Source organism: Macaca thibetana, chromosome 1 (genome assembly GCF_024542745.1).
Source record: "Macaca thibetana thibetana isolate TM-01 chromosome 1, ASM2454274v1, whole genome shotgun sequence".
Taxonomy (NCBI): domain Eukaryota; kingdom Metazoa; phylum Chordata; class Mammalia; order Primates; family Cercopithecidae; genus Macaca; species Macaca thibetana.
Genome location: NC_065578.1, coordinates 5,630,861 through 5,647,468, shown reverse-complemented (window position 1 = coordinate 5,647,468; position 16,608 = coordinate 5,630,861). Strand labels below are relative to the sequence as shown.

Below are 16,608 nucleotides of genomic sequence, written 5' to 3'. Positions count from 1 at the left end.
ATGTGTGTGGTTTGATTTGTTTTTTTTTCAGACAGGGTCTCCCTCAGGCTGGAGTGCAATGGCACAATCATACCTCATAGTCTTGAACTCCTGGGCTCAAGTGCGATCCTCCCACCTCAGCCTCCTAAGCAGCTGGGACTCAGCCATGGGCCACCATGCCTGGCTAATTTTCTTATTTTAATTTTTTTTTTTTTTTTTTTTTTTTTTTTTTTTTTTTTTTTTTTTGAGGCGGAGTCTCGCTCTGTCGCCCAGGCTGGAGTGCAGTGGCCGGATCTCAGCTCACTGCAAGCTCCGCCTCCCGGGTTCACGCCATTCTCCTGCCTCAGCCTCCCGAGTAGCTGGGACTACAGGCGCCTGCCACCTCGCCCGGCTAAGTTTTTGTATTTTTAGTAGAGACGGGGTTTCACCGTGTCAGCCAGGATGGTCTCGATCTCCTGACCTCGTGATCCGCCCGTCTCGGCCTCCCAAAGTGCTGGGATTACAGGCTTGAGCCACCGCGCCCGGCCTATTTTAATTTTTTTTGTAGGGACGAGGTCTTGCTGTGTTGCCCAGTCTGGTCTTGAACTCCTGGGAATTTTCTTTTTTTTTTTTTGAGATGGAGTCTCGCTCTGTCGCCCAGGCTGGAGTGCAGTAGCGCAATCTCGGCTCACTGCAAGCCCCACCTCCCGGGTTCACACCATTCTCCTGCCTCAACCTCCCGAGTAGCTGGGACTACAGGCGCCCGCCACCACACCTGGCTAATTTTTTGTATTTTTAGTAGAGACAGGGTTTCCCCGTGTTAGCCAGGATGATCTCTATCTCCTGACCTCGTGATCCGCCCATCTCAGACTCCCAAAGTGCTGGGATTACAGGAGTGAGCCACCGTGCCCAGCTGGAATTTTCTTTTAATTTTTTTTTTTTTTTTTTTGAGACCAGGTCTGACTGTGTTGCCCAGCCAAAAGTATAGTAGAATGAACACGGCTTGCTGCAGCCTTAACGTCCTAGGTTCAAGCAGTCGTCCCACTTTAGCCTACCAAGTATCTGGGACCATAGTAGAGCACCACCACACCTGGCTAGTTGTTTGTTTGTTTGTTTGTTTGTTTTTGAGACAGAGTTTCGCTCTTGTCGCTCAGGCTGGAGTGCGGTGGCACGATCTCAGCTCACTGCAAGCTCCGCCTCCCAGGTTCATGCCATTTTCCTGCCTCAGCCTCCCGAGTAGCGGGGACTACAGGAGCCTGCCACCATGTCCGGCTAATTTTCTTTTGTATTTTTAGTAGAGACTGGATTTCACCGTGTTAGCCAGGATGGTCTCGATCTCCTGAACTCGTGATCCGCCTGCCTCGGCCTCCCAAAGTGCTGGGATTACAGGCGTGAGCCACTGCACCCGGCCTTTTTTTTTTTTTTTTTTTTTTTTGAGACGGAGTCTCGCTCTGTCACCCAGGCTGGAGTGCAGTGGCACCATCTCAACTTACTTCATGAAGCTCCTCCTCCCGGGTTCATGCCATTCTCCTGCCTCAGCCTCCCAAATAGCTGGGACTACAGGCGCCCACCACCACGCCTGGCTAATTTTTTGTATTTTTAGTAGTGATGGGGTTTCCCCGTGTTAGCCAGGATAGTCTTGATCTCCTGACCTCTCCTGACCTTTTTTTTTGACTCTATCTCAAAAAAAAAAAAAAAAATGGCTGGGTACTGTGGCTTCTGCCTGTAATCCCAGCACTTTGGGAAGCTGAGGTAGGAGGATTGCTTGAGCCCAGGAGTTTGGGACCAGCCTGGGCAACGTAATGAGACCCTGTCTCTACAAAAAATTTAGAAATTAGTCAGGCGTGGTGGCATGTGCCTGTGGTCCCAGCTACTTGGGAGGCTAAGGAGGGAGTATTGCTTGAGCCCAGGAGGTCGAGGCTGCAGTGAGTTCTGATCCCTGTACTCCAGCCTGGGTGACTCAGTGACGCCCTGTCTCAAGAAAAAATAAACTTACGTGAAAGATGGCCAGGTGTGGTGGCTCATGCCTTTAATCCCAGCACTTTAGGAGGCCGAGGTGGGTGGATCACTTGAGGTCAGGAATTCAAGACCAGCCTGGCCAACATGGTGAAACCCCGTCTCTACTAAAAATACAAAAATTAGCCGGGCATGATGCCACATGCCTGTAATCCCAGCTACTTGGGAGGGTGAGGCAGGAGAATTGCTCGAGCCTGGGAAACGGAGGTTGTAGCCAGCCGAGATCGCGCCACTGCACTCCAACCTGGGCGACAGAGTGAGACTCTGTCTGGAAAAAAAAAAATTCTCTGAAAGAGCAAGTTGTGCCCATGTTATAAATGGACATTGTGACCACGTCTGCACTGAATTTCTCTGGACTCGTTTTTAAACAGTGATTGTCATGTTGGGGCTTCACTTTAAAGTGCTGTGTGGGGTGGATTATGCCTGTGTGTCACGTGAAATCTTTACTGTCTGATTATCCTTTCTACCGAGTAAAGCTAGTTAGGATTTTCTTTCTTTTTTCTTTTTAAAAATTTGCAGTCTTCCCTGCGTTGACTATTTGGAATGTGATCTGGGACAGACAGAATTTACCCCTCCTGGTTGCATTTCTTTACTTAACATTACAGAACCAGTTCTGGGTATGTATTATGTATTTCTCGAATGTCTTGGTTTTATGAAATTCATATGTAATGATGCTTACCAAAACTCAAAAATAGAAGAGTATAAAATATTAAAAGTGAACACGCATCTACCAAACTCAGGGTCTTTCCATAACTTGTTCCACTAACCTCCAAAAACTATGGGGTTTTCTCATTTTAGGAAATGGATCTGCTACTCATTTTGTTCTTTGAAATTAATTGGGTGTGGTGGCAAAAATTATTTTGTTTTATGTAAATTAGAAACATATGTTTCCCTAATTTCTTTTTTTTTTTTTGAGACAGAGTCTCACTTTGTTGCCCAGGCTGGAGTGCAGTGACCCGATCTTGGCTCACTGCAAGCTCCGCCTCCCAGGTTCATGCCATTCTCCTGCCTCAGCCTCCTGGGTAGCTGGGACTACAGGCGCCCACCACCACGTCCAGCTAATTTTTTGTATTTTTAGTAGAGATGGGGTTTCACCATGTTAGCCAGGATGGTCTCGATCTCACTGCGTGATCCACCACGCCCAGCCTTTTTTTTTTTTTTGAGACGGAGTCTCGCTCTGTCGCCCAGGCTGGAGTGCTGTGGCACAATCTCGGCTCACTACAAGCTCCGCCTCCTGGGTTCATGCCATTCTCCTGCCTCAGCCTCCTGAGTAGTTGGGACTACAGGCACCCACCACCACGCCTGGCTAATTTTTTGTATTTTTTTAGTAGAGACAGGGTTTCACCATGTTAGCCAGGATGGTCTCGATCTCCTGACCTTGTGATCTGCCGGCGCCGACCTCCTAAAGTGCTGGGATTACAGTCATGAACCACCACGCCCAGCCCCTAATGTCCTTTATCTGGTTCAGAACCTAACCCACAGTTCTCCATCTCTTTTTGAAAAAAATAATATAGAAGATTTCATGAATTTGCATGTTATCCTTGTACAGGGCCCATTGCCAGTCTTCTCTGTATCATTCCAGTTTTTTAGGGTATGTGCTGCTGAAATAAGTACCACATTGCTTTCTTTTTTTTTTTTCTTTGAGATGGAGTCTTGCTCTGTCACCCAGGCCGACTAGAGTGCGTGGTGTGATCTGTGCTCACTGTAACCTCCGCCTCCTGAGTTGGAACTGTTTTCCTGCCTCAGCCTCCTGAGTAACTGTGACTACAGGTGCATGCCACCATGCCCAGCTAATTTTTATATTTTTAGTAAAGACAGGGTTTCACCTTGTTGGCCAGTCTGGTCTGGAACTCCTGACCTCAGGTCGTCCACTCACCTCCGACTCCTAAGTGCTGGGATTATAGGCATGAGCCACTGTGCCTGGCCACAACTTTTGTTGTGTTTGCAATGGGGTGAGACCCTGTTTCTACAAAAAAATTTAAAAATTAGGTGTGGTTTTTTGTCATCCCAAAATGAAAACTGTACTCATTAAAGAATAACTCTCAGCCGGGCGTGGTGGCTCACGCCTGTAATCCCAGCACTTTGGGAGGCCAAGGCCGGTGGATCACAAGGTCAGGAGATCAAGACCATCCTGGTTAACTCGGTGAAACCCCATCTCTCTACTAAAAATACAAAAAATTAGCCGGGTGTGGTGGCGGGCGTCTGTAGTCCCATCTACTCGGGAGGCTGAGGCAGGAGAATGGCGTGAACCCGGGAGGCGGAGCTTGCAATGAGCCGAGATCGCGCCACTGCACTCCAGCCTGGGTGACAGAGCGAGACTCTGTCTCAAAAAAAAAAAAAAAGAATAAATCCCTCTTGTCCTCTTTCCTAGCCCCTAGAGACTTCACCTCTGTTCTACTTTTTGTCCCTATGAATTTGGCTATTCTCATGTAAGTGGAGTCATCCAATACTTACCCTTTGTCTGGCTTATTTCACTCAGCATAGTATTGTCAGAATCCATCCATGTTGTAGCATGTATCAAAATTTAATTGCTGGCCAGGTACCATGGCTCACACCTGTAATCCCAGCACTTTGGGAGGCCAAGGTGGACAGATTGCTTGAGCCTGGGAGTTTGAGACCAGGGTAGCATGGTGAAACCCAGTCTCTATAAAACATTATAAAAAGGTATAAAAATTTTTATAATTATAAAAAATTATAAAAATTAGCTGGGCTTGGTGGCCCATGCCTATAGTCCCAGATACTTGGGAGTCTGAAGCAGGAGGATCACTTGAACCTGGGAGGTGGAGGCTGCAGTGAGCTGAAATTGCACCATTACACGCCAGCCTGGGCGACAGAGTGAGATTCTGTCTCAAAAAAAAAATTAATTCCTTTTCATGGCTGGATGTTATTCAGTTGTATGTTTATATCACATTTAGTTTATCCATTCAGCTGTTGATGGACACTTGGGTTCTTTCCACATTTTGGCTCTCGTGAATAATCCTGCTATGAACACGGGTATTCAAATATCTCCTCCAGATCCTGCTTTCAGTTCTTTCAGGTATATACCAAGGAGTGGAATTGCTGGGTCTTATGGTAGTTCTGTGTTTAACGTTTTGAGAACTGCCAAACCGTTTTTCACAGTAGTTGCATTTTACATTCCCAGCAGCAATGCACAAGAGTTCTGATTTCTCCATATCCTCACCAATGCTTATTTTGATTATAGCTGTCCGAGTTTGTGTGAAGTAATGTCTCATTTTGGTTTTCATTTACATTCCCTTAAATGACTAATGATGTTGAGCATGTGCTTATTGGCCATTTGTATATCTTCTTTGGAGAAATGTCTATTGCAGTCCTTGAATATTGCTTGCATGGTTTGTTTTTTGTTTTTGTTTTTGTTTTTGTTTGAGACGGAGTCTTGCTCTTTGCTCTGTCGCCCAGGCTGGAGTGCAGTGGCATGCTCTCGGCTTACTACAAGCTCTGCCTCGCGGGTTCATGCCATTCTCCTGCATCAGCCTCCCGGTAGCTGGGACTACAGGCGCCCGCCACCACGTCCAGCTAATTTTTTGTATTTTTAGTAGAGATGGGGTTTCACCGTATTAGCCAGGATGGTCTTGATCTCCTGACTGCGTGATCCACCCGCCTCGGCCTCCCAAAGTGCTGGGATTACAGGCGTGAGCCACTGCGCCTGGCCAATGCACAGTTCTTAATTTTGATGAAGTTCAGTGTATCTATTTTTTCACTTGTTGCCTATGCTTTTAGTGTTATATCCTTGAAATCATTACTAAATCTAATGTCATCATGATTTTCTCTCATGTTTTCTTGTAAGAGCTTTATAGTTTTTAACTTTTTAACTTTTTTTATTTTTAAATTTTTCAGCCTGAATATGTTTGTTCCATTTTTGCTCTTAAGTTTCTGATCCATTTTGAATGAACATTTTCATATGCTGTAAGGAATTGGTCCAGCTTCTTTCTTTTGAATATAGATATTGAGATTTTCCACCACCATTTGTTGAAAAGACTATCTTGAAGATGGTTTGATCTTATATGTATGGGCTTATTTCCTGATTCCATTTCTGTTTCATTGGTCTACATGTCTGTCCTTGACCCAGTATCATACTGTTTTCATTACTATAGCTTTTCGGTAAGTTTTGAAGTCAGTACAAGTCCCTTCCCCATTTTTCAGTTGGGTTATTTGCTTTCTTCCTGTTGAATTTCTTGTGTTCCTTACATATTTTGGATATTAACCCCTTATCAGATGTATGATTTACAAATGTTTTCTCCCATTCTGAGGGTTGTCTCTTTGTAAATTCTTTCCTTTGTTATGCAGAAGCTTTTTAGTTTGATGCCATCTCATTTGTCTATTGTTACCTTTGTTTTCAGGGTCATATCTAGGAAATTGTTACCTAGACCAGTGTCATGAAGCGTTTCCTCTAGTAGGTTTACAGTTTCAGGTCTTTTTTTTTTTTTTTTTGAGACAGAGTCTCACTTGTCGCCCAGGCTGGAGTGCAGTGGCACTATCTTACCTCACTGTAAGCTCCGCCTCCCGGGTTCACACCATTCTCCTGCCTCGACTCCCGAGTAGGTGGGACCACAGGTGCCCGCCACCATGCCTGGCTAATTTTTTGTATTTTTATAGAAACGGGGTTTCACCTTGTTAGCCAGGATTGTCTTGATCTCCTGACCTTGTGATCCGCCCGCCTCTGCCTCCCAAAGTGCTGGGATTACAGGCGTGAGCCACCACGCCCGGCCAGTTTCAGGTCTTAATACTTAAGTCTTTATTCCATTTTGAGTTGATTTTTGTATATGATGTTTGATAAAGATATCTAGTAGTATCCTTCTTTTCCCTGTGAATAACCAGATTTCCTGGTCTTGTTTATTGAAGACTGTCATTCCCCCTTGTTTTGTTATTAGCATCTTTGTCAGAAATAAATTGGCTGTAAATGCAGTGTTTATTTCCAGACTTTCTATGCTGTTCCATTGAGTGATATGTCTCTTTTTATGCCATTACCGTGCTTCGTTTCTGAGAGAGACAGGGTTTCACTGTCACCCAGGCTGGAGTGCGTTAGCACAATCATAGCTCACTGCAGCCTCAAATTCCTGGAAACAGGTGATCTGCCTCAGCTTCCGAAAGCACTGAGATTGGGGAGCCTCCACGCCTGATCCTGCCATGCTGTTTTACTTTAAAACGCATGACTAATTTTTTGCATTTTTAGTAGAGACGGGGTTTCACCGTGTTAGCCAGGATGGTCTCGATCTCCTGACCTTGTGATCCACCCGCCTTAGCCTCCTGAAGTGCTGGGATTACAGGCATGAGCCACCGCACCCGGCCCACACCTGGCTAATTTTTAAACAATTATTTTTAGAGGCAGTGTCTCACTTTGTAGCCCGGGCTGGACCATGCTCTTTTAATTATAACTGCTTTTGAAGTCAGAGAATGTGATACCTCCAACTTTTTATTTTATTTTATTTTTTTGCTCTTGCTGCCCAGGCTGGAGTGCAGTAGCACGATCTCGGCTCACTGCAACCCGTGCCTCCTAGGTTCAAGCGATTCTCCTGCCTCAGCCTCCCAAGTAGCTGGGATTACAGGCGTGCACCACCACGCCTGGATAATTTTTTGTATTTTTAGTAGAGGCGGGGTTTCACCATGTTGGCCAGGCTGGTTTCGAACTCCTGACCTCAGGTGATCCACCTGCCTTGGTCTCCCAAAGTGCTAGAATTATAGGTGTAAGCCACCATGTCCAGCTGACCCTGTCTGTCTTAAAAAAAAAAAGAAAGAAAAACAAAAAAACTTGGCTCATTATTCTGAATACATTAATGTATGTATACAATATCCCTATGTATAAGCAACCGCTCTGTCCTGCCGGCCACCTCCTAGGACCCGTCTGTCTACTGAGCTCCTCTTACGTCCTAGGTCCTGACTGCACCCTTGGCCTGGGCCCTTCAGCTGTACTGACCCTAGCTACTCCATGGCTCCATCCTTTTTTGAGCACTGTCTTAACTTTCTGGCAAAACAGGAAGTTCTAGGGTCATCTTTCACTTTCTCTTCCATAGCCTTGGAATGAGCTATTTTTCCAGAGAGCCCTGGCTCCTTTTCAGAGGGAGAGATTGAAACCAGAGTTTCAGTACTGTGTGCGCTTGTTGCCTTTGGTGTGTCATTGTTTCTAGATCTCAGTGCACAAAGCTAGCATCTATGACATATTTAAACCCACACATACATATGTGTATGTGTATGTATGCATATAGATCTATACTTGTATAGATACCTTTTCTGTTTCATTAAAACCATGAGGCCAGCACGGTTCTTCATACCTGTAATCCCAGCCTGTGGGAGGCTGAGGCAGGCGGATCACTTGAGGTCAGGAGTTTGAGACCAACTTGGCCAACATAGCAAAACCTCATCTCTACTAAAAAATCCAAAAATTAGCCAGGTGTGGTGGCAAGTGCCTGTAATCCCAGCTACTTGGGAGGCTGAGGCAGGAGAATCACTTGAACTTGGAAGGTGGAGGTTGCAGTGAGCTGAGATTGCACCACTGCAGTCCAGCCTGGGTGACACAGTGAGACTCCATCTCAAAAAAATAAAAGGAAAAAAAAAAAAAGAAAGCCATGAGTTTCTGACTCATCCGATTCCAGCTTAACATCCCAGGGATCACTCTCATTAGCCTTCCTCACTTTCATATTTGTAAGTTATTCTCTGGTGTTAAGAAACCTGGCTATGATTATTTACAATTTATTTGCATATTTGCTTAGTCTTCTCTCAACTATGTAGGCCACTCCCTCTGCTACTGGCCACCCCACATCCCTGCCCTTACTGGCCCCAACCTTGAAGAGAGCCTCGCTAGCTGAATTCCTAGCTGCCATCATAGTGGCCACTCTGATGGTTGAGTCTCTGTCACAGATGGCCTTGCTGCAATCACACTGACCCAGGCCATCTCCCTGCTGACCCTATCGCACACAGTCCTGCTCACTGGCCTCTGACTGTGCTGGCCCTGCCCTCATTGAACTGCTCAGCTCCCTGTCCCTGGCCAGAGGAGATACATCATGATTAGGAGTGTGAACACAGGAGCCAGGCCCCTGAGTTTAAGCCAGCTTGCTGTTTACTGACTAGCCGACCTTGTTCAGGTTAATCTCTTTCCCAATTTCCTCATCTATAAAAATGAGGATACTACCACCTGCCACAGGGTTATGAAAATTAGAGGCTCTTGGCTGGGCACGGTGGCTCACGCCTATAATCTCAGCACTTTGGGAGGCTGAGGTAGGTGGATCACCTGAGGTCGGGAGTTCAAGACCAGCCTGACCAACATGGAGAAACCCCGTCTCTACTAAAAATACAAAATTAGCCGGGCGTGGTGGCACATGCCTGCAATTCCAGCTACGCAGGAGGCTGAGGCAGGAGAATTGCTTGAACCCAGTAGGTGGAGGTTGCAGTGAGCCAAGGTCACGCCATTGCACTCCAGCCTGGGCAATAAGAGTGAAACTCTGTCTAAAAAAAAAAAAAAGAAAGAAAAAATTAGAGACTCTATGTGAAGGGCCTAGAACAGAGTCATTGCTGTATTCCTATAAGACACACATGCCTATTCATTGCCCTTTCATTGGGATAGAAGCCCTGCAAGGGTGGGGACGTTTGTCTGTTTTGTTTACAGATATGTCCCAAATCACTGGAACAAGCCCAGCAGTTAGCAGGTTTGTGTGTTTGCTGAATGAATATAATTGGCATTAGCCGTTTATGTGAAAGTGAGCATGTCTTTGTGTTAAGTTGAAAGCTTAGATTTCCAAAAAATGGAATTAGAGTATTCCTGTAGGTACGATGGTCTCAGATTTCCTAAGGTTCTTTGTCAGTGGTAACAGCTGAAACAAAACCCTCACCACCTTTTAAGTAGCCGGGATTGAACACTCATCTTACCTTACTCATCTGATTACTCATCTTTATCTTCTTAGGGCCACCTTTCACTCACCTGAGGACACCACAGAAGATGGTATATTATGGGAAACCTTCTTGTAAAAACAACTACGAGAATTATATTGACATAATAAAATATGTGTTCAGCGCTTACAAGAGAGAGTCCCCTCTCATTGTCAACACTATGGGATGGGTTTCAGGTAAGCCTGCACGCACACATCTGCAAGGGAGGGACAGGCAGTGTGAGTACTCTTAGCTTTCAGACAGCCACATTAAAGCCCAGTGTTTAGTGTTTTGTTGTTTTTTGTTTTTAATTGAGGCAGGGTCTCACTCTGTCGTCCAGGCTGGAGTGCAATGGCGTGATCTTGGCTCACTGCATCCTCTGCCTCTCGGGCTCAAACAATCCTCCCACCTCAGCCTCTGGAGTAGTCGGGACCACAGGCGTGTGTTACTCTGCCCAGCTAATTTTTGTAGTTTTAGTAGAGATGGGGTTTTGCCATGTTGGCCATTCTGGTCTTGAACTTCTGGCCTCAAGTGATCCACCCACCTTGGCCTGCCAAGGCGTGCTGGGATTACAAACACGAGTCACAGCGCCCAGCCGAAGTCCAACTTATTGATGGTTTCTTTGTCTTAGAACAAATGCACCCATTTGTCTTAGGAGCGTGTCACTGTTCTTGAGCGTGTCACTGTCCTGGAGTGCATCAGCTGTGCTAATGTCTCTTCCCCACAGACCAGGGGCTCCTGCTTCTCATTGATCTGATCCGATTGCTGTCTCCCAGCCACGTGGTTCAGTTCCGCTGTGACCACAGTAAATATATGCCAGACCTTACCCCGCAGTATGTAGATGACATGGATGGCTTGTACACAAAAAGCAAGACCAAGATGAGAAATCGACGTTTCAGACTCGCAGCATTTGCAGATGCTTTGGAATTTGCTGATGAAGAAAAAGAGAGTCCAGTTGAGTTCACTGGACATAAACTGATAGGTGTTTATACAGACTTTACATACAGAATAACTCCAAGAAATAGGTAACTAACCCTCATTTGGCTGAAGAATTAACGTTTCCTTCTGTCGAAAAAGGCCTGCCATTCTCAATTCCTCTAAAGGCCTGAGTCCTCTAAAATCTTCAGTTCTCTATCACAGCTGTGCATTTACAAAGAAGAACCAGTTGTTTTCTGAACTGTTATGTTTCCGGGGAAATACCCAGAAGTGGCCCCTAACTCTGGCCGCCAGCAACTTGGACTCAAAGGAGAGTCTTTACACGTCCTGTTTTTCCAGTCGGGGTCTGTCAAGAGGGGGCAGTGTTGGAAAGCCCAGTACTGTGTGAAAATGGGACCTCTGTGATGACAGGTGTGAGAGGTGGCCGTGGAGGGTTAAATGTCTACTTACCTTGTTGTAATTTGCCTTTCAGAGAGTCACATAACAAAATTCTTCGAGATCTGACCATCTTGAGTTACCTTAGCCAGCTGCAGCCCCCGATGCCCAAACCACTTTCTCCTTTACATAGCCTGACACCCTATCAGGTAATCTGAACTTACGGGAGAAATTGTCTTCATTTTGTTACACACTTGTGTGGTTTTCTGTGTGCTGGGCACTCTTCTAACCACTTCATAACTCCTCGCTCATTTAATCCTCAGAACATCCCAGTGTCATAGGTTCTGTTGTTATTCCCATTTTATAGATGGGGAAACTGAGGTGTAGAGAGGCTGAGGGACTCAGCAGTAGGGGCCGGGCTGGCATGCAGGCCCAGGCAGTTCAGCTCTGGTGACCGCTCTTAGCCATGTTTCTGTCCTGAGGTTGAGTGTGGCTCTGTGCTGGGTTTGAATGTCCTGCCTGGTCGCAGGGGCTGCTTCAGCACTTCCACTTTTCAGCTGTAGAACAGGGGTGCTACTGGGCCTCAGAGAGTGATCGTGTGGATTCAGGGAGCGTTCACAGTGGAACCTGGCACCCAGAGAGCACTCTTAAAGTACTTCACATTAGCCAGGTGCGGTGGCTCACGCCTGTAATCCCAACACTTTGGGAGGCCGAGGCGGGCGGATCACGAGGTCACGAGATTGAGGCCATCCTGGCTAACACAGTGAAACCCCATCTCTACTAAAAGATATAAAAAACTAGCCGGGCGAGGTGGCAGGTGCCTGTGGTCCCAGCTATTCGGGAGGCTGAGGCAGGAGAATGGCGTAAACTCAGGAGGCGGAGCTTGCAGTGAGGTGAGATCCGGCCGCTGTACTCCAGCCTGGGCGACAGAGCGAGACTCTGTCTCAAAAAAAAAAAAAATACAAAAAATTGGGGGACACGGTGGCTCACGCCTGTAATCCTAGCACTTTGGGAGGCCGAGGCAGGCGAATCATGAGGTCAGGAGATCGAGATTATCCTAGCTAACACAGTGAAACCCCGTCTCCACTAAAAGTACAACAAATTAGCTGGGCGTGGTGGCTCATGCCTGTAGTCCCAGCTACTTGGGAGGCTGAGGCAGGAGAATGGCGTGAACCCAAAGGGGCAGAGCTTGCAGTGAGCCGAGATTGTGCCACTGCACTCCAGCCTGGGCAACAGTGCAAGACTCCGTATTTAAAAAAAAAAAAAAATTAGCCAGGCGTGGTGGCACGTACCTGTAGTCCCAGCTACTCGGGAGGTTGAGGCAGGAGGATCACTCGAACCCTGGAGGCGGAGGTTGCAGTGATCCGAGATCACGACACCGCACTCCAGCCTGGGCGACAGAGCGAAATGCCGACTCCAAAAAAAAAAAAGTACTTCACATTACTGTCGTCAAAAGTAGATTTCCACCACCAGCGTATTTGCAACTTGAAATCCAGGCTGCTAATAATTGTTTTGGGAGGAAAGCATGATAGTGTTAGGATTCAGGATGATGAAAAAGCAAAACTAGTGGCAGGTGGCACTTCTGAAATGCTTACTCTGTGCAGTACTCTGTTCTAAGCCTGTGTAACTCCACTACTTACCATGGTCCTGTTATTATCCCCATTTTACAGATGGTAAAACCAAGGCCAGGGACTGGGAGTCAGCTTTCCCAAAATGGTGCAGTCAAAGTTGAGGCTAGGACTAAAGCTGCAGGACGCCCGACTCTGAGCCCGGGTCTGCCATGCCACACAGCCTGTCCGGTTTTGAGTGCTTGCTGCATGCCAGGCACTCTGCCAAGCATTTAGGGGCTCAGTGACTTCGTGGCCACCCTGTGAGAGAAAGGCTAAGACATGCTTCATTTATAGCTTTGAGCATTGGGAGCTGTCAGGTGGAAGCACTTGCCCAGGCTGGAGTGCAGTGGCACAATCTCAGCTCACTGCAACCTCCGCCTCTCGGGTTTAAGTGATTCTTGTGCCTCAGCCTCCCGAGTAGCTGGAACTACAGGCACGCACCACCATCCCTGGCTAATTTTTTTATTTTTAGTAGAGACAGGGTTTTGCCATGTTGGCCAGGCTGGTCTCAAACTCCTGACCTCAAGTGATCAACCCACCTTGGCCTCCCAGAGGGTTGGGATTACTGGCATGAGCCACTGCACCCGGCCTAAAGAATTTTTTATTTTATTTTATTTTATTTATTTTTTATTTATTAATTTGTTTTTGAGACAGAGTCTTTCTCTGTTGCCCAGGCTGGAGTGCAGTGGCGCGATCTCCCTCCCAGAGTGCTGGGATTACAGGCGTGAGCCACTGCACCTGGCTATTTTTATTCTTTAAAGATACTTTTGGGTAGGCACTTTGGCAGACCTATCTTTAGATAGCTGGTTAATCTAGTTGTAAAAATTAAGTGGTTTTTCAAAGTAGCAATGAATAGAGTGAGATGCAAATTCATTTTCCAGGTCCCTTTCAATGCAGTCGCGCTCCGAATTACCCACTCTGATGTCGCCCCTACCCATATACTATATGCTGTGAACGCCAGCTGGGTTGGTCTTTGCAAGATCCAGGATGACGTCAGAGGATACACGAATGGGCCCATCCTGCTTGCCCAGACTCCAATCTGTGACTGCTTGGGCTTTGGTGAGTCTGAGAGTAAAACATATCCATAAACCTACTGAAGAGGATCTACTGCTTTAACTGTAGATGACTGGTCTTGACCTTGTAGCTGTGTCTAAGCTACAGAGGTCAGAGAACCCCCACTCATCTATATAGCATGCCTTAGGGGCTGGAGGCCAGGAAGGAAGCAGCTATTTCTCTGCTTCGTCTACCAGCTCCTATAAATGTAGACTTCCCAAGGGCCTGGGCTTGGCCCTCTTCTTGCTCGACACTTCTCCCCTGTCTCAGTCACTGCTGGGTTCTAAATCCATCTTTAGGCGTTCCCTTTCTGCAGTGTCCTCCAACACAGCTGTTCATCTGCGTTCCAAACCCACCTTGCCAGTGTACATCTCCACTTGAGTGTCTGACTCGCATGTAGACCTGGGACCCTCAGGACCCTCCTGCCCGCACCCTCTCCTCCTTGCCCCAGGCTTGTGCTTCGTCCATTGGAAGATTCATTCTGACATCCAGGTCAGACCCTGGCCCCTCCTTGGCATCCCCTAGCCTTCGTTTGCTACTTTCAGCCCACTAGACGGTCTGTTGGCTTCTGTCTTCAAAATATGTCAGCTTTCTCCACCTCTTCTCAGCATGTCAGCCAGCCACCGTCATCTGCTGAAAAGTTTCTTAACTGAACTCTCCACTTCCTCTCTTAAAATTTATCCCCATAGCCAGGAATGACCTGAACCCAGGCGCAGTTGTGCCACAGCCTGGCACTTCCCATCACTCAGATCCAAGGTCTGGACCAGGGCTCAAAGTGCCCAGCGGGATTGGGTCCCCAGGTCTCCTTGACCTGCCTTGGTTTCTTGAGGTCAATAAACATGGAGTTTTGGAAGGGTGCTGGAGCTAAGTAATCCCAAATTAGCGAAGTCCTTAAATGCACATTTCAGATTTGGACAACACTGTATTTCTCAAAAGCATTTTCACAGAAATTGTGTCATTTAGTACAGACCATAAAGGAGGAACAGTGATGGGGAAAGATCAGGTTGTCTTCTGTACGTTCCTTAGTGGTGGATTTTCCCCCTGGCCTGTACTCACCAACAATCTAGGACTTTTGTTTGTTTGTTTGAGACGGAGTCTTGCTCTGTTGCCCACGCTGGAGTGCAATGGTGTGATCTCCGCTCACTGCAACCTCCGTCTCCCAGGTTCAAATGATTCTTCTGTCTCAGCCTCCTGAGTAGCTTGGATTACAGACATGCGCCACCCCGCCCAGCTAATTTTGTATTTTTAGTAGAGATGGGATTTCACCATGTTGGTCAGCCTGGTCTTGAGCTCCTGACCTTGTGATCCGCCCACCTTGGCCTCCCAAAGTGCTGGGATTACAGACGTGAGCCACTGCGCACAGGCTGTTTTTTGTTTTTTGTTTGTTTGTTTGTTTTTTTGAGACAAAGTCTCTCTCTATTTGGACTCACTGCAACCTCTGCCTCCTGGGTTCAAGTGATTCTTGTGTCTCAGACTCCTGAGTAGCTGGGAATTACAGGCGCGTGCCACCATGCCCAGCTGATATTTGAAATTTTAGTAGAGACAGGGTTTCACCATGTTGGCCAGGCTGGTCGCAAACTCCTGACCTCATTCGATCCACCGGCCTCAGCCTCCACAGTGCTGGGATTACAGGCGTAGCCACCGCAGCTGGCCCAATCTAGGACTTTTGCATGTAGACCATTTTGGTTCCTCATGGCTGAACACAGGGAAGGTACAAACTGTCCCAATTTTCAAGGACTCTGTCTCTTGACTCTTTGTATTTTTTTTTTTTTTTTTTTTTTTTTTTTTGAGACAGAATCTCGCTCTGTCACCCAGGCTGGAGTTCAGTGGCGCCATCTCGGCTCACTGCAAGCTCCACCTCCTGTGTTCAAGCTATTCTCCTGTCTCAACCTCCCAAGTATCTGGGACTACAGGTGCCCGCCACCACGCCTGGCTAATTTTTTGTATTTTTAGTAGAGATGGGGTTTCACCGTCTTGCCCACGCTGGTCTCGAACTCCTGATCTCAGGCAGTCCACCCTCCTCGTTCTCCCAGAGTGCTGTGATTACAGGCGTGAGCTACTACACCCGGCCAGCTCTTTGTATTTTCAAAACAAAACAGAGTTGAAATCAAGACTTATGTTCAAAACCATTCTGCAGTTTCTAAAGGTGGAGAGGTTTGATGTTTTCCAAAAGGGTGATTTTTGTGTTGTGCGCATGTCTTGAAGGCATCTGTAGAGGCATTGACATGGAGAAGCGGCTGTACCACATCCTCACTCCTGTGCCCCCGGAAGAGCTAAGGACCGTGAATTGTCTGCTCGTTGGAGCTATTGCCATTCCACATTGTGTCCTTAAGTGCCAGGTGAGCCTTACCCCAGGCACAGCCCTGGAAGGAGCCTACTCAGGTCCACAGGAAGTGAGGAGCTGAAGTAGGGTCAGGGGTCATGGGAATGGGTGATCTGGGAAACCTATACTTTGTTGTAGGTCCTGAGTGAGCCAAGACGGTGTCAGGGCCGCCTCCAGGGCCTGAGACCACGAATCACTGTCACTCATGGTGTCAGTGTCGCGATCTGGGCTCACTGCAACCTGTGGTGGAGTAGGTTGTGTTAGAGCAAGCAGGGGCCCTCTCAGGTTTGCCCTCCTGAGGACAGTCTTCAGAGGCATCACGGGACCAGGCCAGAGCTTCTGTGTGCCCCAGAGCCAGCCACAGGGGCTGCGAGTGGGCTCTGGGTACAGGGCATGTTCCCACCATTCTCATCCTCCCGTGTCCCTCTTTTGAAAGGGACGTGCACTGCACCCCCACTC

General features: G+C 47.3%; 3 protein-coding genes and 1 non-coding gene across 7 annotated transcripts in view; 2 read left to right on the top strand and 2 right to left on the bottom strand.

Annotated features, from left to right (window-relative positions):
* THAP3 (THAP domain containing 3) overlaps positions 1 to 16,608 on the bottom strand; it is a 399,270-nt gene that overhangs the window by 88,063 nt on the left and 294,599 nt on the right. The window lies entirely within an intron of this gene.
* PLEKHG5 (pleckstrin homology and RhoGEF domain containing G5) overlaps positions 1 to 16,608 on the top strand; it is a 614,078-nt gene that overhangs the window by 535,572 nt on the left and 61,898 nt on the right. The window lies entirely within an intron of this gene.
* The window catches only part of NOL9 (nucleolar protein 9), a 29,363-nt gene that overhangs the window by 12,184 nt on the left and 571 nt on the right, over positions 1 to 16,608 (top strand). The window contains exons 6-12 of one of the 2 annotated variants that reach the window (XM_050787257.1): positions 2,494 to 2,591; positions 9,888 to 10,049; positions 10,580 to 10,877; positions 11,261 to 11,372; positions 13,655 to 13,832; positions 14,916 to 14,989; positions 16,032 to 16,110. In XM_050787257.1, coding sequence (XP_050643214.1) covers positions 2,494 to 2,591; positions 9,888 to 10,049; positions 10,580 to 10,877; positions 11,261 to 11,372; positions 13,655 to 13,832; positions 14,916 to 14,959 — 892 coding nt within the window. In that variant the 3' untranslated portion in view covers positions 14,960 to 14,989; positions 16,032 to 16,110. Of the gene's footprint in view, positions 1 to 2,493; positions 2,592 to 9,887; positions 10,050 to 10,579; positions 10,878 to 11,260; positions 11,373 to 13,654; positions 13,833 to 14,915; positions 14,990 to 16,031; positions 16,166 to 16,608 lie in introns of those variants that run through there. The other variant, XM_050787247.1, reaches the window with a different exon arrangement.
* Positions 3,479 to 3,588, bottom strand: LOC126944850 (U6 spliceosomal RNA). The gene has a single exon (XR_007722210.1). It is a non-coding gene; the product is annotated as a U6 spliceosomal RNA (small nuclear RNA).